We start from the raw sequence: 23,969 nt of genomic DNA on the forward strand, positions 1-23,969 counted from the left end.
ATACAATTATCCAGGCAGCAAAGCCTAACACATCTACAAAGTAACAGTTAGAACCAATAAGTGAATTTAGTGAGGATACACAACCACTATACAAAAAGCAATTATAATTCTATATGATAGCAATGACCAATTGGAAAATGAAATTAAAAAGACAAATTCATTTTTACAAGCATCTCGAAAGCTCAATGGCACTTAAAATAAATGAATGAATAAATTATAGCATCAATAACTACTAAAAAATAGATTTAACAATATGTGCAAAACTTGTACTATCAAAAACACAAAACATACATGCATACAAAACCCTGCAAAGGGAAATTCATGGATTGGAAGACTTAATATGGTGAAAATAGTAATTACTACCTCATCCACTCCCCTGCAAAGGCTCACCTGATTTTCACATGATTATCACCTAAAACTACTCTGCAGCCAGTATCTCAAACTCTCAAAGTGTTCTCTCACTTTCCATCCTTTCAACTCTCAGTTCCTCACTACCACTAAATGTGCCCCTCCCTTTTCTCCATCTATAATTCATTTATCCCAACCAATTCCTGAATCTGTCAAGCCCACTCCTCAACCTCTCCCTAGCATTCCACGAGTTTCTGTAATAACATCACCAGCTGGTTCCCCTCCCTGTGCTACCATTAACACAGGTGACTATAAAGACTTTCTTCTCACCTTGCCTCTACTCTCTCGCTGAGATCGAATTCATTTCCACAGCTTCAAGGAAGGTCTACAAATAGCTCTCAATCCTAAATCTCTAGCCTCTATCTCTAAGCTGTACATCAAGTCTCAATTTCCAACTGACAAGAAGACCATTCTAGCTGGATCCTTTTTATCAATCAATAATGAAATGCAGAGAAAAAAAGAATATAGCTAAAAACACACATATGTGTAGACTTATAAAAAAATAAACATGTGTAGACTCCAGGTATTTTTTAATATGTAATTGTAATAGTATCTACACTTCATAGGGTGAAGATTAGTTAATTGATGTACTTAGAGCAATATGTGGAAAACAATAAACACTATACAAGTGTTACAATATTCAATAGTATATATGAATACTGTCCTTAATACATAATATACACATAATATGCTTTTGTATTATACACTTGATCTATTTTATTAATATTTTCGGATGGACATTGCAACATATAAAAGAAAGGCACAAATTTACACATGTCACAAATAACAGAAAGTTAACCAATGCTGACATATTGAATGAAAAGATATATAAGGTACTGATTATGGGATCATTTTAGGCTATTGAGTAAACAGTGCTATATGAAACTCACTGCATCAATGCCAAACTAATTCCATTTCCAGTTTTAATAAATGTTGGGTTCAAGGTACTCTTCACCCAACCATATACACTCCATCCCAAGGAGGAGGGCTACTGTTCCCAACAGGTCAATTGTCCTGATCAAGCACATGTCCTTGGGGAAAGCCTAATTAAGCAGGAGGAACATAAATTAGGTCTGTACGAAAAGATCACATTTTCTCTTTTTCTCTAGTTAGTTTTACGGGCAAAGGTGCTTTGAATATCTAATATCATTACACAAAATGGAAACAACTTCAATAGCAAAAAATGATGATACAATGCTTGGAAAATAAAACCAAAACTACACAATTAGCATCCCTTCTGGAATCACACACCCATCCTTCTTGTACTCTCTCTCAAGCTGTCATCATATCCACGGTCTCCTGGCTCAGAATGTTCCTGTTACTTGTCCATTTGTTTTGTTATTTGTCAATAACATGGCAAACAAACAGTAGCAGTAACACATTTTAAATTTTATTTGGGGGGAGCTTTAAAGCTTTAAATTGAGAAAATTTTTATCAATTAACCATACTTTTTCTATAATACAGATGGGGTTTGGGGGAAAATATAACTTTAGTACTAGACTTTATCAGTCCAGCTTACAGAAAACAGTATTTTACTGGGACATGCTCATTCAATAAATCCACATATATGTATTGAGTGCTTAGTACAGGTCATGAGTAATCTGAGAAACTTGTGGAATGTTTTGGGGCTAAGTCCTAAAAATCCCAAAAAGCACCAAATCATTAAGGTCTGGATATACCTGACTAGGCCTGTTTCACAGGACATATGCTATCTTATAATTGAGCTCCCACAATAAAAATTAAACTAAACTGGCTTCTAGGAACAGGCGAAAATTTGATCAGTTACTGTCTTTCACCTAGATGAATCAATCTCAATTTTGCTTTTCATATTCTCCATCAAAAACCCAAAACTAGGATTATGTCTACTTTTTGTTCTATTTTACCTATATTTAAGATTAGGATACTTAATTATAACAAAAATCTAGTGATACTTAAATATTTTATGTTGCATTTCAAAGTAATTCCTTTATAACAAAAGGAATCATGAGAATTATTATAAATCAAAACAGTACCTCAATATTTTTACTGGCCACATTCTTCACAACAGCAGGAAACAGTTCAGATGCATTTTTCCCTTTTGCAATCATCTGAAGAATAAAAGCGGAATATTAGGACAAAACCTTCTTTTAAATTAGTAATTTAAAAACAAAATATTTTGAAAAATTCTATATATATTAAATATTTAGAAGAGTATGTCAACAAATAAGCCATTTAATTAACAGCTGAACTTTTTTTGAGTAATCTTACTTATCCCAACTGTTTGCAGCAAAGAATAAACATCTCTTATTTATCAATATAAATACACAAATACACAGACACATTAAGGAAGAAACAAAGTAATTAAAGACATATATTAAAATATTTACCATAGTTGTCCCTGGCTAATTGGGTTGTAAATCCTTTTTTAAAAATATTTATGCTGTTTTTTATTTTCCAAAATCTTATGGATTTTGAATGTACTATATTTGCAATGAGTAGAGGGAAGAGAGAAGGTATAAATGCTACTTTGAACTAATTCTTTCTCCCCTATTTCTCCAATTATTACTTTTCAAAGTTCCCTTCATTGAACCCTCTTCTGCTGCCCACTAAAGTTCTGTGTACCACCATCTTTTCAGGCTACATTGTTCTGTTAATACAATATCTGATTCACCCTCATGACTCTCACCTCTATGTATGAGGATCAATTCCCCAAAACTGTAGCCCAAATTCTGAGCTGAGTTTCACATCTTAACTAGACATCACTACATGTCTCTCTCATCCCAAGCTTGCTATGTCTAAAATCAAACTAATTTTTCATGATAAAAACGACATTTATGCTAGAATTTTCTGTTTCCACCAATTCTCCCAGATAACAGAAACCACTAAATTATCTTGGTCTCTTCTCACATCTACACAGTAACCAGGTCTCATTGCTACTTCTTAGTACACTCATGTTAATCCCTTCTACTGCTATTAATGATATCCTAGCATGGGTGAACATCATTTCACTGAGAACTTTTCCAACAGTCTCCTCCTTCTATCCATAATGTACACCACTGACAGTTTAATGTACTTAAAACTACTACTTCATACTTGTCAGCCCCACTGAAAGATTTCAAAAGCTCCTGACTGCCTAGAGGCCAAACTATTTCACTTAATATTCACATGCCCTCACAATCTGCACTAACATACCTTCGTAAGCTCCTGACCTAATGTTCTACAACAATTGCCATTATCCAAATAAACTGATCTTACTCATTAGCAGAACATTTTCTGGCTTCTCTTCTATGCCTTTGCTCATATCATGCCCCCAAATTTCTAATTTCTACCCTCTATCTATGGTTATCACCAAATTCCACTCATTTTCCCTGGCTAGAGCTACCGTCTAACACCTATTCCACTGTGGCAACCAATTCTATTAATAATTTCCTCTAGAATTTTTTAATCTATGCTTCTCAGTTGGAATTTCCCATGTACTATCTTACAATTCTATTTATTTGAGTTTTATATCTATCTACATGCCCATTTCCTCTCACTCATTCCCAGAGTGTATCTTTATGTCTTTTTTTTTTTTTTTTTTGGAGACAGGGTCTGACTTTGTCTCCCAGGCATGAGGACAGTGGCATGATCATAGCTCACTGCAACCTCAAACTGCCAGGCTCAAATGATCTTCTTGCCTCAGCCCCTGAAGTAGCTTGGGGCTTGGGACTACAGGTGTGTGCCACCACACCCGGCTAATTTTTCCGTTTTTTTGTAGAAGTGGAGCCTTACTATGTTGCTCAAGCTGGTCTTGAACTCCTGACTGCAAGTGATCCTCCCACCTTGGCCTCCCAAAGTGCAAGGATTACAGGCATGAGCTACCACGCCTGGCCATGTCTTTTAATAGTCTGGACTTTGGTAACCACAAAATAAAGCTCAAATTATAAGCTAATTTTTGGGAAAAGGATTCTTTATGAATTACACACCAAATCTTACAAGCTACCTTTAAAAAGGTATTAGCTTTATTAATTTACAACAAATGTTATGCAAATACTATGCAATATTTTAAGCATTATAATCCCAGTTAGCAATTTCTAAGACCTTTCTACAGGATAGCTTTAAAATACTCTCTAATACAAGGCTAGTCTTTTTATACTCTACGTCCTTACCTGTGACATTCTTTTGATTTGAGTATTTTGTGAAACCTGCTGAGCATTACAAAAGGTTCAGAAAATACTGCAGCTAAAACGTCTTTATATAATTTGTAAACCTCTCTCAATTTCCTCATCTGGAAATAAGAAAAGAGAGGGATTAAATGCCCTCTAGGGCCCTTTTCACTCAGTCATTCAATGATTACCTAAAGTCAGAGATCCTGTCCTATTATATTCTGTCCCAAGGCTACCCCAACTTTATTCTGCAAAATGCTATTCAGTAAGATGTTAATATATGAAGGAGGAGAAAACCCTACAGTCAAATTCATTCAACACATTTGCTGAGAGGATATTCTATACCAGGGATTAGGCCTTGGGGATACAAGCTTGAACAATACAAACTCCTTGCCCACCTTGTAGTTACCCTTTAACAGGGGTGAAGGTCAACTGACAAATGAATGTAGTATGTGAAGTGGTAACAGAGAGTACTATGAGAAAAATAAAGCACCATAAGGGAAACAGGAAGTGCTGAGGTGGAGTGGGAACTGCTCTTACATGGTGGTCATTAAAGGCCCTCCTTTCAGCAGGAATCTGAGCAAAGAGAGGAAGGGAACCATGAGACTAGCCAGAGACATAGCGTTTTAGGCATGGCGTGTTCCAAGAACAGGCCAGAGTAGCTAGACTGGAGTAAGTGACAGAAGAGTGGTAGGAGATAAAGGTGAGAGATGGATAAACAAAAGCAAAAGGACTTGGGTTTTACTCTGAGGGAAATGGGAGACCACCGGAGAGTTCTGAACAGAGGACAGACATCATCAGACTCGTTTTAGAAAGATCTTTCTCGCTGCAGTATGAAAAATAGACCACAAGATATGGAAGCATGGAAATGTCAGGAGGCTACTGCAATTATCTAGGGGGAAGATGGTGAGAGATAGTGAGAAGGAGCTAGATTTTGGATTATTCTGGAAATTGATTATATATGGGTTTAGAGAGAAAGACAGGAATTAAGGAGGACTATAAATGAGTAACTGGAGAAATGGAATTGCCATTTACTATGATGAGAAAGACTGGGGAAGAAGCAGGGATTTGGGGGAGATGAGTGATCAAGGGCTTAGTTTTGATATGTTGAGAAGACAGCTGAATATATGCATGTGGCGACTATATGAGAAGAGAGCAGAGAGCTCTGGTTGACAACATGCATTTGGAAAAGGATGAGATCACTAAGGGAGTACATATAGCCAGAGAAGTAGACTAAGGGACAAGACACGGTATAATCCTACAAGTAGAAACTGAGGAGAAAAGAAGAAACCAGCAAAGAAGTTCTAAGATCTTTTGAAGCCCAGTTTGAAATGGAGCAGTCCTTCCAAGTGCACCTCATCTTCTCCAATAACATTTCTCCCACCCCTTCTCCCTTCTACTTTAGGTAAAACCCTATTCTTAGTCCCCTTTTACTCCTCTCCCCAGAACAGGGAGCACAGGAATTGAGGGGAGCCACATTTGGGTCCTGTGGGAAAAGTAGGTTCACAGGTGGAAAGCACAGGGAAATATTCTTTTTGTTGTTATCTGAAGTTTCTGATGTTTGAAAAAGCTGCAGCACCAGTGATTTTGCCCTTGAAGGTGATTCTAGATAAAAAGTAAGAAGGGAAGACAAGTTCTCAGGTAACAGGTAGAGCCATGTTTAGGCAGCTAACTGGGCAGAAGTTGAGGTGGCGCAGGTCATTCATAGCTCTAAACTCTCCCAGGTTCTAGGTATGCCCTTCTCTGAGCTCTTAGATAGCTTCTACCCACAGAAGAGATGAAGTTGAGTCCCCCAAAGAATATTCACTGGTTGCCCGCATATATTAATAATTAAAGGAGGAAGCAGTTTCTGATAAATGTTCTCTAATTTATACATATAAGTTTTATTTGTTTTTCATTCTTTGACCTCTGGTGGCCTTGGACTCAACATCAGTGTCCCACCTACCAAGGTTTTAGCCCAATAGCCCTATAGTTGGAGAGATTTGATTGATATACCCTCTCTCCAATCTTCTATGTTCATAAGGGAGACTCTGTCTAGTTTTCACACCATAATACTGAATGTTTTCTGATGTTCTATATTTTGGAAGAGTTTGTTTGTGTAGAATCAGAATTTTCTATGTTGAAGGTTTTTCAATAAGAAATTCAATTACTTCGTTAGATATAGGACTAGTCAGGTAATCTAGTTCTTCTTAAGTATACTTTGTAGCTTGTCTTTCAAGAACTTTGCCCATTTCAACAAAGTTGTCAAATTTATAGACATACAGATGTCTGAAATATACTCAAATTATCCTTTAAATGTTAACAGGGTCTGTATTGACATCCCTCTTGCATTTCTGATACTGAAAATTTGTCCTTTTTTTTTTTCTTGGTCACTCTGTCTATAGGTTTATCAATTTTATTAATCTTTTCCAAGGACCAGCTCTTCATTTCAAGATTTTACTTTATTGTTTTTTTTCTGCTCAATTACATTGACTTCTATTCTACACTTATTATTCTTTTCCTTAGCTTAAATTTTGGTATAATTTACTCTTCTATTTCTACTACACTAAGGTGGATGCTCATATCATTAATTAGAAATTTTTCTTTTCAAATGTAAGCTTTTATTACTATAAATATCCTTGAAAGCACTGCTTTACCTGAATCTTCCAAATTTTTATATATGGTTTTTGATTTTCATTCAAATTTCCTTGTGACTTTTATTTTGACTCATGGATTATTTAGAAGTTTAATGTATAATTTTCACATATTTAAGCTATTTCTTGATCTCTACCCTGTGGCATGTATGGCTATAAAGTAATATATATTAATAAATCTAATCAGGAGTTTTGTAAGTCTCAACTATCAAAGGTTCAAATCTGTTCATTATTCCACAACTGCAAAGACAAGTAAACTAATTTGAGAAACACTTTCAACATCCGACATTTAATAACAGAAAATACACAAACACACACACACACACACACACACACACACACACACACACACACACGAACATGGAATTTTTTAATGATTTTTAAGAGCTTCCACATAGGAATATGGCACTAATTAGAAATTAAATTAAAAACTGGACAAAAGAACAAGTAATTGTTATAACAGCTTGCTGGGAAAAAAATCCAAGCGAAATAACTATTAATTATTTGTTAAAAGGCACTAGCAAGTAACAATTGCTAATTGAAAATTGAGATTTAAATATATAACATTCAATAGCATGGAAAACACAAACTATTTAAGAAAAATACAGGTTTAATACCCCTACTCTTAAACTTCAAAATGCTCCAAAATCCAAAATTTTTTCAGTGTCAAGGAGCATTTTGGATTTTAGATTTTAATGCAAATATTCCAAAATCTGAAAAAAATCCAAAATCCAAAACAGTTCTGTTCCCAAGTATTTTGAATAAGGAATACCAACTTGTATTAAAAAAACAACAGCACTTAAAATTTAACACTAAAAACTATGTTGCTGAGAAAAATTAAAGATCTAAACAAGTTAAGAGGTAGAATCATGATCATGGGTCACAAGACTAAATACTGTTAAGATGTCAATTCTACCAAAATTAACCTACAGATTCAATGCAATTCCAATCTAAATCCCAACAGGCCTTTTTTTAATGCAGAAACTGAAAAGCTGATTCTAAAATTTATAAGGAAACATAAAGGATATAGAATAAACAAAACAATCTGGGGGGAAAAAAACAAGATTGGAGGGCTTGCAGCATTTTTTTTAAGGCTACCAAAATTATGAGTAAGGTACTCATGAAATGACAGCTGTAAAGATCAGTGAAGCACCAGAAGAAAACAGACCCACATACATATGGTAAACTGATTTTCCTTTTCATCAAAGGCTGAAATTCCGTAAGGAAAGGATGCCTTTTTAAACAAATTATACAGGGAAAATTAGATATTCATGTGTGAAAAAACAAAACCTTGGCTCTAACCTCACACCATATATAAAAGTAAATTCAAAATGGATCCTAGACCTAATCATAAAAGCAAAAAATAGAGGTGGGGGCAGGGGGATCTTTGCAACCTTGAGATAGGCCAAGATAACTTAGACAACAACGTACTCTATGGATCTAGCTTAACCTTTATTCAAAACCTCACCAGAGGACAAAGAGAAGATTACAGACCAACATCACTTAAATACAGAGAAATATATCTACTTCAATTCTACAGGATCATTATAAAACATTAGAAATACTTCCACTAAAATAAAAAATGAGACAGTGATATCCTCCACCACCCCTATTATTTAACATCATGGTAGAGTTTTATTCAATGTAAAGAAACAAGAAAAATAAAAAGAGATGTAAATATCTGAAAAGAAAATATAAATCTATCATAACTTCCCAATGATGTAATTAACCAGAGAACCCAAGAAAAGGAAGTCAAAGACTATTAGAGCTAAAAAGACAGTTCTCTGAGAAGGCCAAATGCAAGAACATAGAAAATTTATTAGCTGTTTTTATATATCACTAATAATTAATTTTAAAAGCAAAATGAGGGAGATTATTCATAATGGCAACTAAGAGTAAACAAATACACAGGTATCAATCTAATGAGGAATACGTAAGACCTCTTATGATAAAAACTGTAAAATATAAATATAACACTACTGAAAGGGAGAGAGGGAAGGATTGACGGAAGGAAGGAGGGAATATATAAATTTTGTATTATCCTAATCAAAATCGAAAACAATTGTTAATAGAACTTGACAATTTTATTCTAAAATTTATTTGGAAGTTAAAACTTTTTATACTACAATATTATTTGAAAATGTACAAATATATATTTATATCACATATAAGTGATTAATATATATAAATGATATTTATATTACTGTTAAAAGAATAATTTTTAATTACTAATCATTTCCTACAGTTAAAAAGATCAAGTTCCAGATCAAGCTCTGAATTTCTAGTGTTATCATTTTTCATTTCTTTGCTGCACTTTCATCTTTGTTGACCAAATCCCTCTTCAAATACTCATTTTTGTAATATGTCACACATATCTCTCACTGGGAAACGAGGAGGCAACACAATTGCATGCTTTGCTGTCTGTGCATGAACTAAATAACAGATGCACAGTGACCAATCACTGACAGGTTTTGAAAGAAGTGACATGACTGGTGACATGATGCACATCTGTAATTTACATAGCGATGTGTGGACAGAAAGCAAACACGAAGTTTGTACATTATACAATTACTCAGTTAATATATCATGGTAAATGAAATTTGAACTATATTGCTGGGGAACTGATACAATTTAACTGTTGTCATTGAAACTGATGTGCATAAAAACCATGCAAAGCAAGAAATGCCTGTCCATAAACATTCTTATGTATAAAGTATAACATTAACAAATCAAAAATTTTAAATAGGATCCTCAAAATTTCCATCACATTGCCAAATGACATAAACCTGAAAGCAAAAATAAAGTCACTTATACGTGTCCTACAGATACAAAGACACAATTAGTCCTTGACTTTCATATATTTGATTTTTTTCATACCACCTCACTTTTTAACAGAGCATATGGATACCTATTAACCATCTTTCATAAATGGGATGTGGACCTTCATACATCAAAAAAACAAAGGAGATTTCAAGTTCTCATATGATGGCACTGCCTGCTGGAAAAGAGTACTGTTTCAGTTGTGTTGTCATCTGATTACAGCAGAATTTATTTGTGCAAATACACAGATGTTTTATATTTTGACCTTATATAAAAGTATGTCGAAAATAAAATTAGCAATGGTAGAGATAAAAAGCACAGTAGTTATAAGAAAAACAGGTTTTATGAATTTAATTCCACTGAAACAAAAGCAGAACTCTTTAGCGTTAGTCACTGGAATTAAGCCAGTTTTCCCTGTGAATGTGAAAAATAAAATGAATATATAGAGAGACTGCAACACAAGTTGCAACAATATTTTATTAAAGATGATATATATGATTAGGAATTAAATCTTTAGTTTCTGGCAATGGAATCCCTCTAATAACGTATTAGTCAATTGTTTGGTTTTGCATTACAATTGAAAAACAGTGAATGCTCTTACATTTAATAATATTTATTAGAAGTTTTCAGCTACTATATTGAATAAAGTGTTTTTACTGGTAGTAATGGAATTTGAAAAACAGAAGAAAGTATGCTCTCAATATTTAGGTCAAGAAATGACAAAAAAAAAAAATCCTTTAGTATCCCTCTTTGAGGAAGTGAAAATAGGATTGTGTATCATCTTATTGTATCTTCAAAATGATTAACTCCCTCCTTCTCACAGGAGAAATATCTTGATATTAGAGACAGGAAAATTAAAACTGAGAAAAGATGAAATTAAAACCCAAGTTTCTTGATTTTGACACTTCCATACTGTACTTCCTTTCTTAACATTTTTAGACAGAAAATTCTAAGTTAATAATAAAGGGTAAATGGGATGTTAATTTGGTATTTAAAATATTTAATATATATATTTAATATACTATAACCACTACTTGTCCATTTCCTTAAATCGAAGTAATAAAGTATTTTACCTACCCCAACAATTCGCTTCATAGCATCCAATTTAGCAGAATCTTTGTTGCTCTCCAACATTTGTTTTAGATCTTCATTCCTATTACAAAAGAGAAGGAAAAAAAATTTCATACTTAGATTTTTACATTAAACAGTTTAAAATATATCATATGTTTTTGTAAGAATTAGAAATAATATGATGGGCAATGTTAAGTAACTGCAGCAAGAAGGTGGCCATCTGCAAGCCAAGGAGAGAAGTCTCAGAAAAAACCAAACCTGCTGACACCTCAATCTTAGACATCTAGCCTCCAGAATTGTGAAAAAATAAATTTCTATTGATTTGTCACCCAGCCTGTGGCATTTTGTTATCACAGCCCTAGTAAACTAATACAGGGGTTAAATGTTACAAACTGTCATTGGAGTAAAAACAAAATAAGTAAAAATTAGGCACATTTTTTCTAAAAAAAAATAGCAGCAATGAAATTTATTATGAAAAAAGTTACTCTTACTTCCTAAGCAGCTCATAAAATTAAATGTTATGGTGACCACTAGTGAAAGACCAAAAGTAGTTAATTAAAACACCTACTTTTTCCTAATTAAAAATATAGCTAGAAAATACTGAAATAGTAGAGATGGCAATATATAAAAACTATCTCGAGGATAGACAACTACTAAATATACTATAAATGTTCACTGTAATGAATTTAGAATTCCTTCTGAAAGCTTCTCAGGTTCTTTCACAGTTCACAGGTAACAAAAATGGGGGAAAAATTAATGAAACTGCACATATGTGACTTTATTTTTTTCTTCTACTTTTTGCTATTCTCCTATTTTACTTAATGATTATGTATACATTTAGAAATGAAAAACCTAAAACCTAAAAGAAACCTTAAAATATCTTACTGGAGGGTAGGAAAACAAAAAAACACAAGTCATTAGATAGGAACTAAATAGAAAGGAGATATGATCACACATATACATGCCAAAAAGAATAATTTTCTCCTGGCTGTAGCCCTTTTCTTTTCCCCAAGTGTGTTCCACCATTCACCCCCACAAGCGTTTTCTGGAAAGAGAAGTAAGTAACGAAGAGGAATGAAGTATCAATTTTTAACACTTCACAATCTCTAACCCGAAACATAATCAAATCTTATTCATGGCCTGATGGAAACTTGGTTTGTTCCTCTTCAGCCCAAGTTGCCAGAGTCCCCTCCCCGACTACCTGCTCTTTCAAACTAAAAACAAGGAAACAGAACCCCAATATTAAAGTCAAAGGTATTGCTCTGTGTTTAACAGAAAGCCAGTCTTCAACAAATACAAATATCTTTTGTGTTAACATAAGCAGAAAAGCTAATAAATTTGAGGTTCAGAGAAAAAAGACAAGAAAAATCCTAGGTACTGTGTCAACATGATGTAATAGTCAACTTTTCACATATCCATCATAAAGAATAGAAATTCTGATATAAATTACATATTTCTCCCCAAATTCCTCTGTGTGTCACCAAGACAGTAAAGATTTTGCAAAATTAGTACCATAACACCTACCTTACCCTCAAAATATATTCACTTCTATTGAGTCATCTTAGGTCTACCTCCTTCATTATGTCAATTCAAATATGACCCATTAACATGTATTACTACATAAATCTTAGATATTAAGAAATTCTTTTTGCTAAATATCAATAGTTGAGTCAAAATAATGCTGAATTACAAACATTTTCCTTGACTCTATGTTGAAAACCAAAACTTGTTTCAGATATATACATTTTTTATTTACCTGGTTGTTCATTTACCTAGTTACCTACGGGTTTCTAGCTTTGAGTATAAAGATACCAACTTTATTTTTACATAAGTGACATCTTGTGGTGTTAAACGGTATAACTTTTCCTTTCATGTTCAAAATGTGCCTGTTTTAAGTTTCAAGGAATAGAGAAGAATATATAAAGTAAATCTTACTATTACCAGGAAAGTTATTCTTATTTCCACATCAGCATAAACTAGTAACTATAATCGAAAAGCAAAATTTTACCAGTTACATATTAGAACATAGGAAATGTTAGGTCTTTTACATAGTATGTTAGGTCTTTTACATGCTACTGAAAGCATGATCTGAGAAAGTCTGGTTGGAGAATCATTACCAATCCACTCATGAGCTGCAGCTATGTACAAAATTCAGAGTCAGCATATTTAGAAACTTGACAGAGAGTCTGACAATGTAATTTTATTTTTTATTAAGTCTAATTTTAAAAATTGGCACTTGTACTTGATATGCTTTTTTCATTTTACTTTCCTAGTAATTTATTTTTTATTGTATTTTATAGAATTATCCATCCATGATGGACTGGAAATTTAAAAGGAGAAAAAAAAGGGGGGCCTTCACCAGTTTGAGAGCACTGCACCACAGTTATCTTCTTTTTCCTCAAAACATTCACCAAAATTGGTGTACCATAGAAAGCAACATCTGAAACTCAAATCGAGGAATTACGGATTGGGAAAAGTTATAAGGAATAGTGATTTCTGATCAGAAGTACGCCCCTAAAAAGGATGTATCAAAGATTTTTTTTTGCTTGTTCTAAACAAATTTTTTGCCTTAGTATGTATAAACTGAATGAGGTGAGCGGCTCCATGAAATTTCCTCTAAAACTTTTTCCCTATAAATAAATTCACACAAGTGTATAAAAATTTATTTGCAATATTGCTTATACTTGATGAAAAGTGAAATCAATCAAATGCCCTTCAAAATGGAACTAATTAAATAAAAGGAATATGAGGAAATACTACACAGTAGTTAAAAAGATTGAAATAGTATCACATGCGGATATGGAAAGATCTCTAACATATATTAAGTGAAAAGCAAGACACATAGAGAATAGTATATATATTATCATTTAATTTTTTTTAAATTTTCTGGACGGATACATAAGAACTTGTTCATTGTAGATATCTCTGTGAATACGGGATTAGAAGTTATATCCTTTCCATATTATTGACTAATTTACCACTAACATGCCTGGCATTTATAATATATAATTAACTTATTTAGCCACCTGATAATGGTATTATTTTCTGGAGCTTACAACACTACCTTTAGTATCACAAAGTCTCTATGAAGCATGTGTGGCTATTATTCCCACTTGATAGATGAGTAAACCAAGGCTCAGAACATGTAAGGGCAACATACAAGTAAAAGATTATACAATATGGAAGAAATTCTAAACTCATACTATTTTTAAGTACATCATCATAGAACTAAGGAATGGCAAAGCAAGGCATTAAACTCAAGTCTTATTTTAAAATCCAACATTCTTCCCATTCACCATATTACTGTCAATTTCTGCTATAAAGTTAACTATATTAAGAATATATTTCAGGAACTATAAAGTAGTACCTTATAAGAAGTATAAAATCCTAAAAGTGTCACCTAAAGTGTCACCCTATTTCCTCTCTAATCTATAATCTACCACAAGAAAAATTATTGTATGTTTTTCTTTTAAACTGGAAATTTTTATGAAAAGAAAACTGATCATTGGAATCATAGTAAACACTGACTCTGATTATTCTCAACGGTAGTCTAAAACATCTGTGATATACTTCTGCAGAAGTCAAAATAAATTTTATTTTCACTGATATTACTTTGACTGTATTTGGTTAACATTATCTCATGTAGATTCATCAGCTCAAAATTAATTAGTATTACAGAATAGTGTATTTCATCCAAACAATTCATCTTTGTTGGCTCACATGGCTCACTGCTATTGGCATGCCACCATAATAACGGGCATGGTGCCACGGTAACAGATGGACGTAAACACAGACATGCCAAAGAGTCAGTCTGTGCATCAAGTTTGAGTATTGGTATTAGATTTTCCTCCAAGAAATTCATAAACTTTAGTAGTGTAAATATAAGTTTTCTGCAACTGTGTTAATAAGATATGCCAGCTCAAAGCTAGATTAATTTTTAAATTCTTTCAAAAAAAAAAAAAAAACTTTCCAAGGCCACAGAGGGCAAGTTTTCCATCTGATGAATTTGGATCAGCATTCTGTATAGGGAATTGAGGAAACCAATATGCAATCTCTACCTTAGATAAGCTTTGTTCCTGAAGCACTTGAAAATCTAAGTAAAAAGTTTAGTTTTTAAAAAGTCACATGGCAGTGTTACAAGATGAAAAAGTTCTAGAGATGTTGCACAACAATGTGAACAAACTTACACTTAAAAACGGGTAAGATGGTAATTTTAAAGTCATGTGTTTTTTACCACAATATTTTTTTGAAGTCACATGGCCCCTCCAGGTTTCCTAATGAAGGCTATGTACACCCAGAAACAGAAAAAGGGTCCTACAAATTCCTACTTGACAGGAATAGAATCTAAAAGTGCAAATCACTGAAGTTTACACGATTATCTTTGAAAAACAATTCTCATCTAAACTTAATCATCGTTTTTAAAAGATTATCTTATTTTCCCAGGTGGTTTTAAATTTTTGAAATATAAAATATATACATCAATAAAATTATCTTGAAACTTGCTACATAAATGAAAACCAGTTTTTTTGTTTGTTTGTTTGTTTTGGTTTTTTTTTTTTTTTTTGAGACAGAGTCTCACTTTGTTGCTTGGGCTAGAGTGAGTGCCGTGGCGTCAGCCTAGCTCACAGCAACCTCAGACTCCTGGGCTTAAGCGATCCTCCTGCCTCAGCCTCCTGAGTAGCTGGGACTACAGGCTTGCACCACCATGCCCAGCTAATTTTTTCTATATATATATTTTTAGTTGTCCAGATAATTTATTTCTATTTTTAGTAGAGACGGGGTCTCGCTCAGGCTAGTTTCGAACTCCTGACCTCGAGCGATCCACCCGTCTCGGCCTCCCAGAGGGCTAGGATTACAGGCGTGAGCCACGGCGCCCGGCCAAAACCAGTTTTAAAATACTAAGAATGCTAAGGAAAAAGGAAGGAAAAAAAATCATTTGTGGTCAATGTCATCCAAAATCATTCAAGTAATATACAAAGTACCAAAATAGATGGGACTCATGTGTATGTGTCTGTGTGTGTGTGTGTGTGTGTAAGCAAAAATCATCTCTGACTTCCAGACGCTTAACCACATACTCTCTCTTAAAAAATGTTCAAGTATCCATTGACCTTGAGAAAAAAATTCTGTTATAATATTTTATAATTGTTGGCCGGGCGCGGTGGCTCACGCCTGTAATCCTAGCCCTCTGGGAGGCCGAGGCGGGTGGATCGCTCGAGGTCAGGAGTTCGAGACCAGCCTGAGCGAGACCCCGTCTCTACTAAAAATAGAAATAAACTATCTGGACAACTAAAAATGTATATAGAAAAAATTAGCCGGGCATGGTGGCACATGCCTGTAGTCCCAGCTACTCGGGAGGCTGAGGCAGTAGGATTGCTTAAGCCCAGGAATTTGAGGTTGCTGTGAGCGAGGCTGATGCCACGGCACTCACTCTAGCCCGGGCAACAAAGTGACACTCTGTCTCAAAAAAAATAAATAAATAAATAAAAATAATAATAATATTTTATAATTGTTGATATTGTCAGATAGGCAGAAGCTATTTATAAGAAGTGTTTCTAACTTTATTTATTTTACTTTTAATTAACATTAGCATTTCTACAACATGTAATGTTAAATGAATCACCCATTTTGATATTATTAAAGTACATATAAGTATTTGTAAAATTCTTATTGCCCCTTGAAGGTAGTGAGCTCAAATATTCAGAAGAGTGTTCCAGACTTCTGGATTTCAGGGAATAGATAAAATTTCAACAAAAATTCTTGCTAATAAGATGGCGTTGCCCACTTTTTATTTTGCCAAATCAAATGTCATGCACCACATAACATTTCAGCCAACAACGGACAGGATATACAACAGTGGTCCTGTAAGATAATTCCATATTTTCACTGTACCTTTTCTATGTTTAGATACGCAAATACCATTGTGTTACAACTGCCTACAGTATTCAAGACAGTAACGTGCTGTACAGGTTTGTAGCCTAGGAGCAATAAGCTAGGCTACAGCCTAGGTGTATAGGCTATACCATATTTTAGGTATATGTAAGTATATTCTATCATGCTTGCTCAAGGATGAAATCACCTAAAGATATTTCTCAGAACATATCTGTGTCATTAAGTATGCATGAGTGTGTGATAAAAACACTCTATTTTCACTGTTATTTCCTAAAAGAAAGTGGGAAGATTGTTTGCGTTCCTATGATTATTCGTACAGTAGCCATTTGCATTCTTTCTTTAATAAACTGAGTATTCACATTATTTTGGGTTAATGTACTTCAGATACTACGTTTTCATGTTTTGTTTCATTCCTAAGTATGTTTACACTGACCTTTTCAATAACCACACACAAAGCCAGGTGTGGTGGTGCATGCCTATAGTCCCAGCTACTCAGGAGGCTGAGGCAGGAGGATCACTTGAGCCCAGGAGTTTGAGATCAATAACCTCACATGTAACTCAAGAACAGACTTTTGACAAAAGCTGATTAAATCTAATGAAAAGTACAACTATTTAGTCACAACTATATATTGCTCTCTCATCTCAATACATTCTCAAATATATGTCTACAGCTCCAACTCTCAACATTACCAATGAAAATGTGCTTCCACCTTCCCAAACATCCTCTCAACCCTTCCCCACTTCTGTCAGTAGCCCTAACATTTTTCCAGTTAGGCTTCAAGATTTGATTCTTCCCCTCCTGTACCCAAATCTAGTACGTAACTAAGACCTATAAATCCCTTTTTAATGTTGCTCACTTCCCTTCCTCTTGCTACCCACTGAAACCAAAAAAATCCAAATCATTATCACATTCCTCACAGAATTTTCTTGACAATCTCCTTTATGGTTCCTCTATCTCCAATTTCTCTTCTCCATCCTATTCTCCATACAATGCCAAGTTAATCTTCCCAAAACACCACTGCAATAACCATTTGTAACCATCAACTCCTATTAATAAAATGTAAGTTAAAAGTCCAATTTCCTTCACATTCTAGCAATTTCTCGAATCTTGTTTTCCACTGCTCCTAGAAAGAAAAATTCTAGGGACTCTCTTCTTTATCCAAATTGGTTCACTCACTATTGCAGAATATTTTACCTTCGCTTTGTTTGTCCCTGCAGAGAATACCCTTCATCCTTTCCTAATCTTTGTGGTTTTTGTTTTTTTTGTTTTTTTTTTTTTGAGACAGAGTCTCACTCTGTTGCCCAGGCTAGAGCGAGTGTCATGGCGTCAGCCTAGCTCAAAGCAACCTCAAACTCCCAGGCTTAAGCGATCCTCCTGCCTCAGCCTCCCAAGTAGCTGGGACTACAGGCATGCGCCACCATGCCCGGCTAATTTTTCCTATATATATTTTTAGTTGGCCAGATAATTTCTTTCTATTTTTAGTAGAGACGGGGTCTCGCTCTTGCTCAGGCTGGCCTCAAGCGATCCACCCACCTCGGCCTCCCAGAGTGCCAGGATTACATGCGTGAGTCACCGCGCCCGGCCTCTTTCTTACATCTGTGCCAAGGCCTAAATCAAAATTCACTTTCTCTAGCAGATCAAGCCTTCAGTGATCATTCCCTCCTTTAAAATCCTACAGCACTCCTGATTCCATTTGACACTAAGCAAGTACTAACACATTCTTTTTTGTTCTAACCACTAAACTAACACGTTTTATGTTAATGTTCTGATACCTCAACTAAAGAAAAAGTACCCAAAAGTGTTCCACAAACTGATACATAGGATACCTGATCCACTGAAAACTGTTTTCAAAAAATGAATATAAAAGCCCTGGAGTTCCAAAGCCAATAGCCCCCCACCCCCCCATGAGCTCAGACAACATGAAAAATAGTTCTCTATTTTGGAAACTAAGAGACCCTCAGGCATTTACACACCTTGGATCATAGTGACGACTCAAAAAAGGGGAAAATAGTACAAGTAGGTGGACATGGTGTCCCGTAAAAATTGAAGATGTGATCTGTAAGGAGTGAAATTAAGAATATTTGGATGGGAGACTAATAGGATATGGAGTTAGACGGGGTAAAGAGGCCATCTCCTTCCCTCTTGCCAATATTTTTTTGACACCCTTCTCCACTGCCTCCTTCCAGTCAGCATTAAAGCCTCATTAACTCTTCCCAACCTTAAAAAAAAAAAAAAAAAAAAGCTCTTTAAATTCTACTTCTGGATATAGACTTTTCTATATGTAACCATTCTCATTATATTAACAATGGATAGATACTTTCCCGACAGCCTCATATACCTAAAAGAATTGAAAACCGGGTCTTAAACAGATATTTGTATATCCTTATTTACAGCACTGTTATTCATTGTGGCCAAAAAGTGTTAAGTAATAACACAAGTTCCTATTAAGAGATAAATGGATAAACAAAATGTGATATATCCATACAATGGAATATTATTCAGCCATAAAAAGAAGGAAATTCTAACATAAGCTACAATATGGATAAACTTTGAGGACATGTTGCTCAGTGAAATAAACCAGTCACAAAAGAGCAAATGCTATAGAATTCCACTTATCCGAAGTATCTAGAGTAGTAAAATTCACAGAGACAGAAAGTAGAATATTAGTTGCCAGGGGCTGGGGAGAGGAGAAAAATGGGGATTTATTTAATGGGTACACAATTTCAGTTTTGCAAAATGAAGAGTTCTGTAGACAGATGGTGGTGATGGTTGCGTAACAGTGTGAATGTACTTAATGCCACTGAACTATACACTTAAGAAAGGTTAAGATGGCTGGGCACAGTGGCTCACACCTGTAATCAATCCTAGCACTCTGGGAGGCTAAGACAAGAGGACTGCTTGAGGTCAGGAATTTGACACCAGCCTGAGCAAGAGCAAGACCCCATTTCTACAAAAAATAGAAAACTTAGCCAGGCATGGTGGCACCTCCCTGTAGTCCCAGCTACCCAGGAGGCTGAGACAGGAGGATCGCTTGAACCCAGGAGTTACAGGTTACAGTGAGCTATGATGATGGCACTGCACTATAGCCAGGGCAACAGAGCAAGACTCTGTCTCAAAAACAAAAACAAAAAATGGTTAAGATGCCTGTCTTCCTCCTACTAGAGTATAAAGTCCATGAGATCAGGCGTTTTGTTTACTGCTTAATCCAAGAACACTGTCTAGCATATAATGGCACTCATATTTGTTGAATCAATAAACTACTTCTATAATTTTTTAAATTACTGCAAAAAACACTAAAAATAAACAGGTCCTAAGTACTCCTCAAACTATAACCTTTTGAAGGCAGGAATATATCTGGCACAAAATAAGCACTTAATAGTCACTGACTACCATCTAAATGCCCATTCTACTCAAAACCCTCCAATGGCTTCTCTTGTCACTCAGAGTAAAATGCCAAGTCCTCACAATGATTTACAAGGCCCTATACACTCTGGCCCCCCCCTTTCTACTCTGCCTCCACATCCTACTATTTCCCCCTCATCTTTCATGACCACATTCTTAATCTAGGCTTTAAGAAACTTGGAGAAAACTCATTCCAAGAATAAAGTTGGGTGATGCATAGCTCTGCCAACCTATGATTTTGGAACCAGCCTGCTATGGTTGGAATGTGTTCCCTCCAAAATCCAGGTGTTGAAACTTAATTGCCAATGGCATGGTATTAAGAGGTGGAGCCTTTAAGATATGATTAGGTTATGAGGGCTCCTCTTCTCATGAATGAGATTAAGCCTTATAAAAGAGGCTTCAAACAGCATTCAGTTCTCTTGCCCTTCTGCCTTCCTTCATGTGAGGACATAGATTACTTCCCTCCAGAGGATGCAGCAACAAGAAGCCATCTTAGAAGCAGAAAACAGCCCTGACCAGACAATGGAACTTGCCAGTGCCTTGATCTCAGACTTTCCAGCCTCTAGAACCATAAGAAATAAAATTCTATTCTTTATAAATTACCCAGTCTCAGGAATTTTGTTATAGGAGCACAAAACAAACTAAGACACAGCCCCATTCACTACACTTTCACTCGTCCAGCTGCCATGCCAGCTCACTCAGCTGAATTAAAGACACTGGTCTTCTCATGAGGTTGCTTCCTATTGACAATATAATCAGCCCTTCAATAAGCAGATATTAACTATAAATTATTGACTTTTGTAGATCTATGAATTCTTTCTAGCTAATATGCCAAATAAGTCTTCCCTAAATACAGAAACCAATGTTATTCATAATAATATGAAATAGAGAAAAAAATCATTTCCTTCTTGATTATTCCACTTTGGGCTTTTCACTTTAAATTTTGAATTTGGACTGCAGGCAATTTGTTTTTGTCAGTAGTTCATTTATATACACAAGTGCAAAACTGTCAAATTATTTCACTATAACACATTTGTCATTCTATGAGCGTTTATAACTTCTCATGCAATAAAAAAGAACATTTCAACCAACCATCTGTCTGCTTTGTTTGTTTTAATCATTCAGCTCTAGTATCATGGCTCCAAATTCTAAACATTTTTTTAAATAACATAATATCTCCCATCTTACGATTTAATGGTAAGGCTTGAAATTTAAGTGTTTCAGATTTTCTCCTCAGATTTCACCAGATCAGTGATTTTAAAAATAACATCCTACATCAAAAGGATGAATATTTCTTGAATATTTGTAAAGACAAAATGTAAATGTCAGAAATGACTCTCCTTCAAAAAGAAATACAAACAAAGCAAAATAAAATGAAACACTTATGATTTCTTGGAAAGCAGAACTCTGCTTACAGGCAGTATTTCATCAAATTTTTGTTCAATGTAGTAAAATCTTATTTAATTTGAAGTATATTTCAAGAATTAAATGATATCATAAATAGAACCCTTCTATACCACTGAAATGACAATCCTTGAGTAGTCAGCTCTTTGTCTTATTTATATGAAGATAAAAACAACAAGTTCATCTAGCTAGGAATGCACTACAGACACTAGTACACAGTTTCTTCTTTTGCTAAGAGCCATCTTGAAAAAAATGTTGAAATTTACTTAGTGAAAGATCAATAAAACATTGAAATTGTCTAAAATTTAATGTGCCCCTTGTAAAGATAAAGGTAGGATCCAATCTACATATATAGTAAGCAAGTATGTTGTTAACATCTCTAGAACCAGATATAATGAACATAAATTTCAATCAGCTAAACAGAATTAACAAGATCAGTTACCAAAACTGTAATTATTAGATCTCAAGGGATTTAAATCTTTGGCACTTAAAGATGATAAGACATACAACAATGTACTAAAGAAATCATCACTGGAGTATATTTTCATACCAGCAACCCTGGACTCCTGAGCACAAGAGAAAGGAATTCATGATGAGAAGCCCATGCCTCTTCATATTATGCTTACAACTCGGGGCTCCAACATTTTCAACACCTCAAACTGTGTTTGACATTTCAAAATTATAGCATTTCCATTTCTTCAGTAAATCACTGTTTACATAAATAAAGGCTTATAATAAATAATTTTCAATAGGTATGTAGTGTTGAAAAGTTGAGAATTATCACACAATTTAACATTAATTACATGCTCATGTTACTGTTAGTTCACATTAGCCTTATCTCTCCAACTAAATTCTAAGCTTTTTAAAGGCAAGATAAAGATCTTATAATTGTTCTGTATTTTTATGGTGAAAACACAGAGGAATGAACTATACATATGGTATAATTCCAAAGCTGGAAATAAAGATGCCTTTGAAACCTGGGAGACTTTAAAAATCTTGATTGTAAAGTTCATTCAACACCTACATGACAATTCCAAGTCAGTTAACCCTAACCACAGCAAAGACCCAAGCAATGCCATAAAGAAAATGGTTGCTCTGGACCTATACACAATTGTATGATGCAATATGATAGGGATACCAGGTCAGGTTTTCCTTTGGACAGGGTCCACTGAATCACTCATGCTTCATTTTTTTATTAACACTAGCTAATGAGACAATAAAGGTTGGTAGAATCTAAAAGGACCTGAAAATATTTTATTAAGCAAAATTATGAGCCAAACACTTTGCTAGGCACCTTCATACAGATTACACTGCTTAATATTAGGAGAGTATGTGAAATCTCTCTACACAAATATTCGTCAAGCAACTATATAACATGAGGATACAGAATGAGATGAAGGTATCAATGAGGAATACTAGGGTAAGTAAAAAGAAAGCAGAGTAAGCTCTGTGCAACTGGACCATAAAAGAATGTTAAATGAAAAAATAAAAATATAGTCTAGACTCTATATTATTAATAAAAAATGGAAACAATTACAAAAACAAGTTTAAAACCTCATACTGAGACACAATGACTCTTTGAGGTATGTCAAAAATGATGTGTTACTATTAATAAAGTACTGACATCTGAGACTGGCTTATTTTTATTTTTAATAAAGTATATTCAAGAACATCTCTCGAAATAGGTTAATCTCACTCAGATGCATTTCTATATACCTTCTTGAAAGATAGAAAAAGTGGTGGAGATAGAGTTGCTAAGTGCATACAAACCACAGACACATGCAATCTTCATACTAGACTTCACTTAGAATCACTGATATTAAAAGTTAAATGGGTATATGTGGTGGAATTTTTATGGCTGATACTGTAAACAGGACAACGAATAAAATTTAAGTTAAAAAGTAAGCCAGGCTTTATTAATTCAATGTAAATACACTGGGGTAGTATTATGGACTTCAGAAAGCATACCGCTGTCTGGATCTAAATTAGCTCTGTGAATCTAAACAAATGGAAAATCCAGCCCAATTTCAGCAAAGATGTTACTTTTCAATGTGTTTCAGGATTGGATTGCTAAATTACTAATTGCTAAAGTCACCTTTTAGGTGTTAAACACAAGGGCCTCTTTCTAGCCTTCATCATTCTATTTGTCCTCACTCTGTAACTCCTTACAGTTGACCATTTCCTTCTTCTAATTTTCCTATTAACTTCTCTCTTTTT

General features: G+C 34.5%; 1 protein-coding gene across 3 annotated transcripts in view; it reads right to left on the reverse strand.

The window, feature by feature from the left end:
- AP3B1 (adaptor related protein complex 3 subunit beta 1) overlaps positions 1-23,969 on the reverse strand; it is a 225,752-nt gene that overhangs the window by 196,165 nt on the left and 5,618 nt on the right. For all 3 annotated transcript variants that reach the window (XM_045566381.1, XM_045566382.1, XM_045566383.1), the window contains exons 2-3: positions 11,063-11,138; positions 2,421-2,495 (exon numbers count right to left, since the gene is read on the reverse strand). In XM_045566381.1, the coding sequence (XP_045422337.1) occupies positions 2,421-2,495; positions 11,063-11,138 (151 nt within the window). The remainder of the gene's footprint in view (positions 1-2,420; positions 2,496-11,062; positions 11,139-23,969) is intronic.

The sequence above is a fragment of the Lemur catta genome, chromosome 12, assembly GCF_020740605.2.
Source record: "Lemur catta isolate mLemCat1 chromosome 12, mLemCat1.pri, whole genome shotgun sequence".
Classification (NCBI taxonomy): domain Eukaryota; kingdom Metazoa; phylum Chordata; class Mammalia; order Primates; family Lemuridae; genus Lemur; species Lemur catta.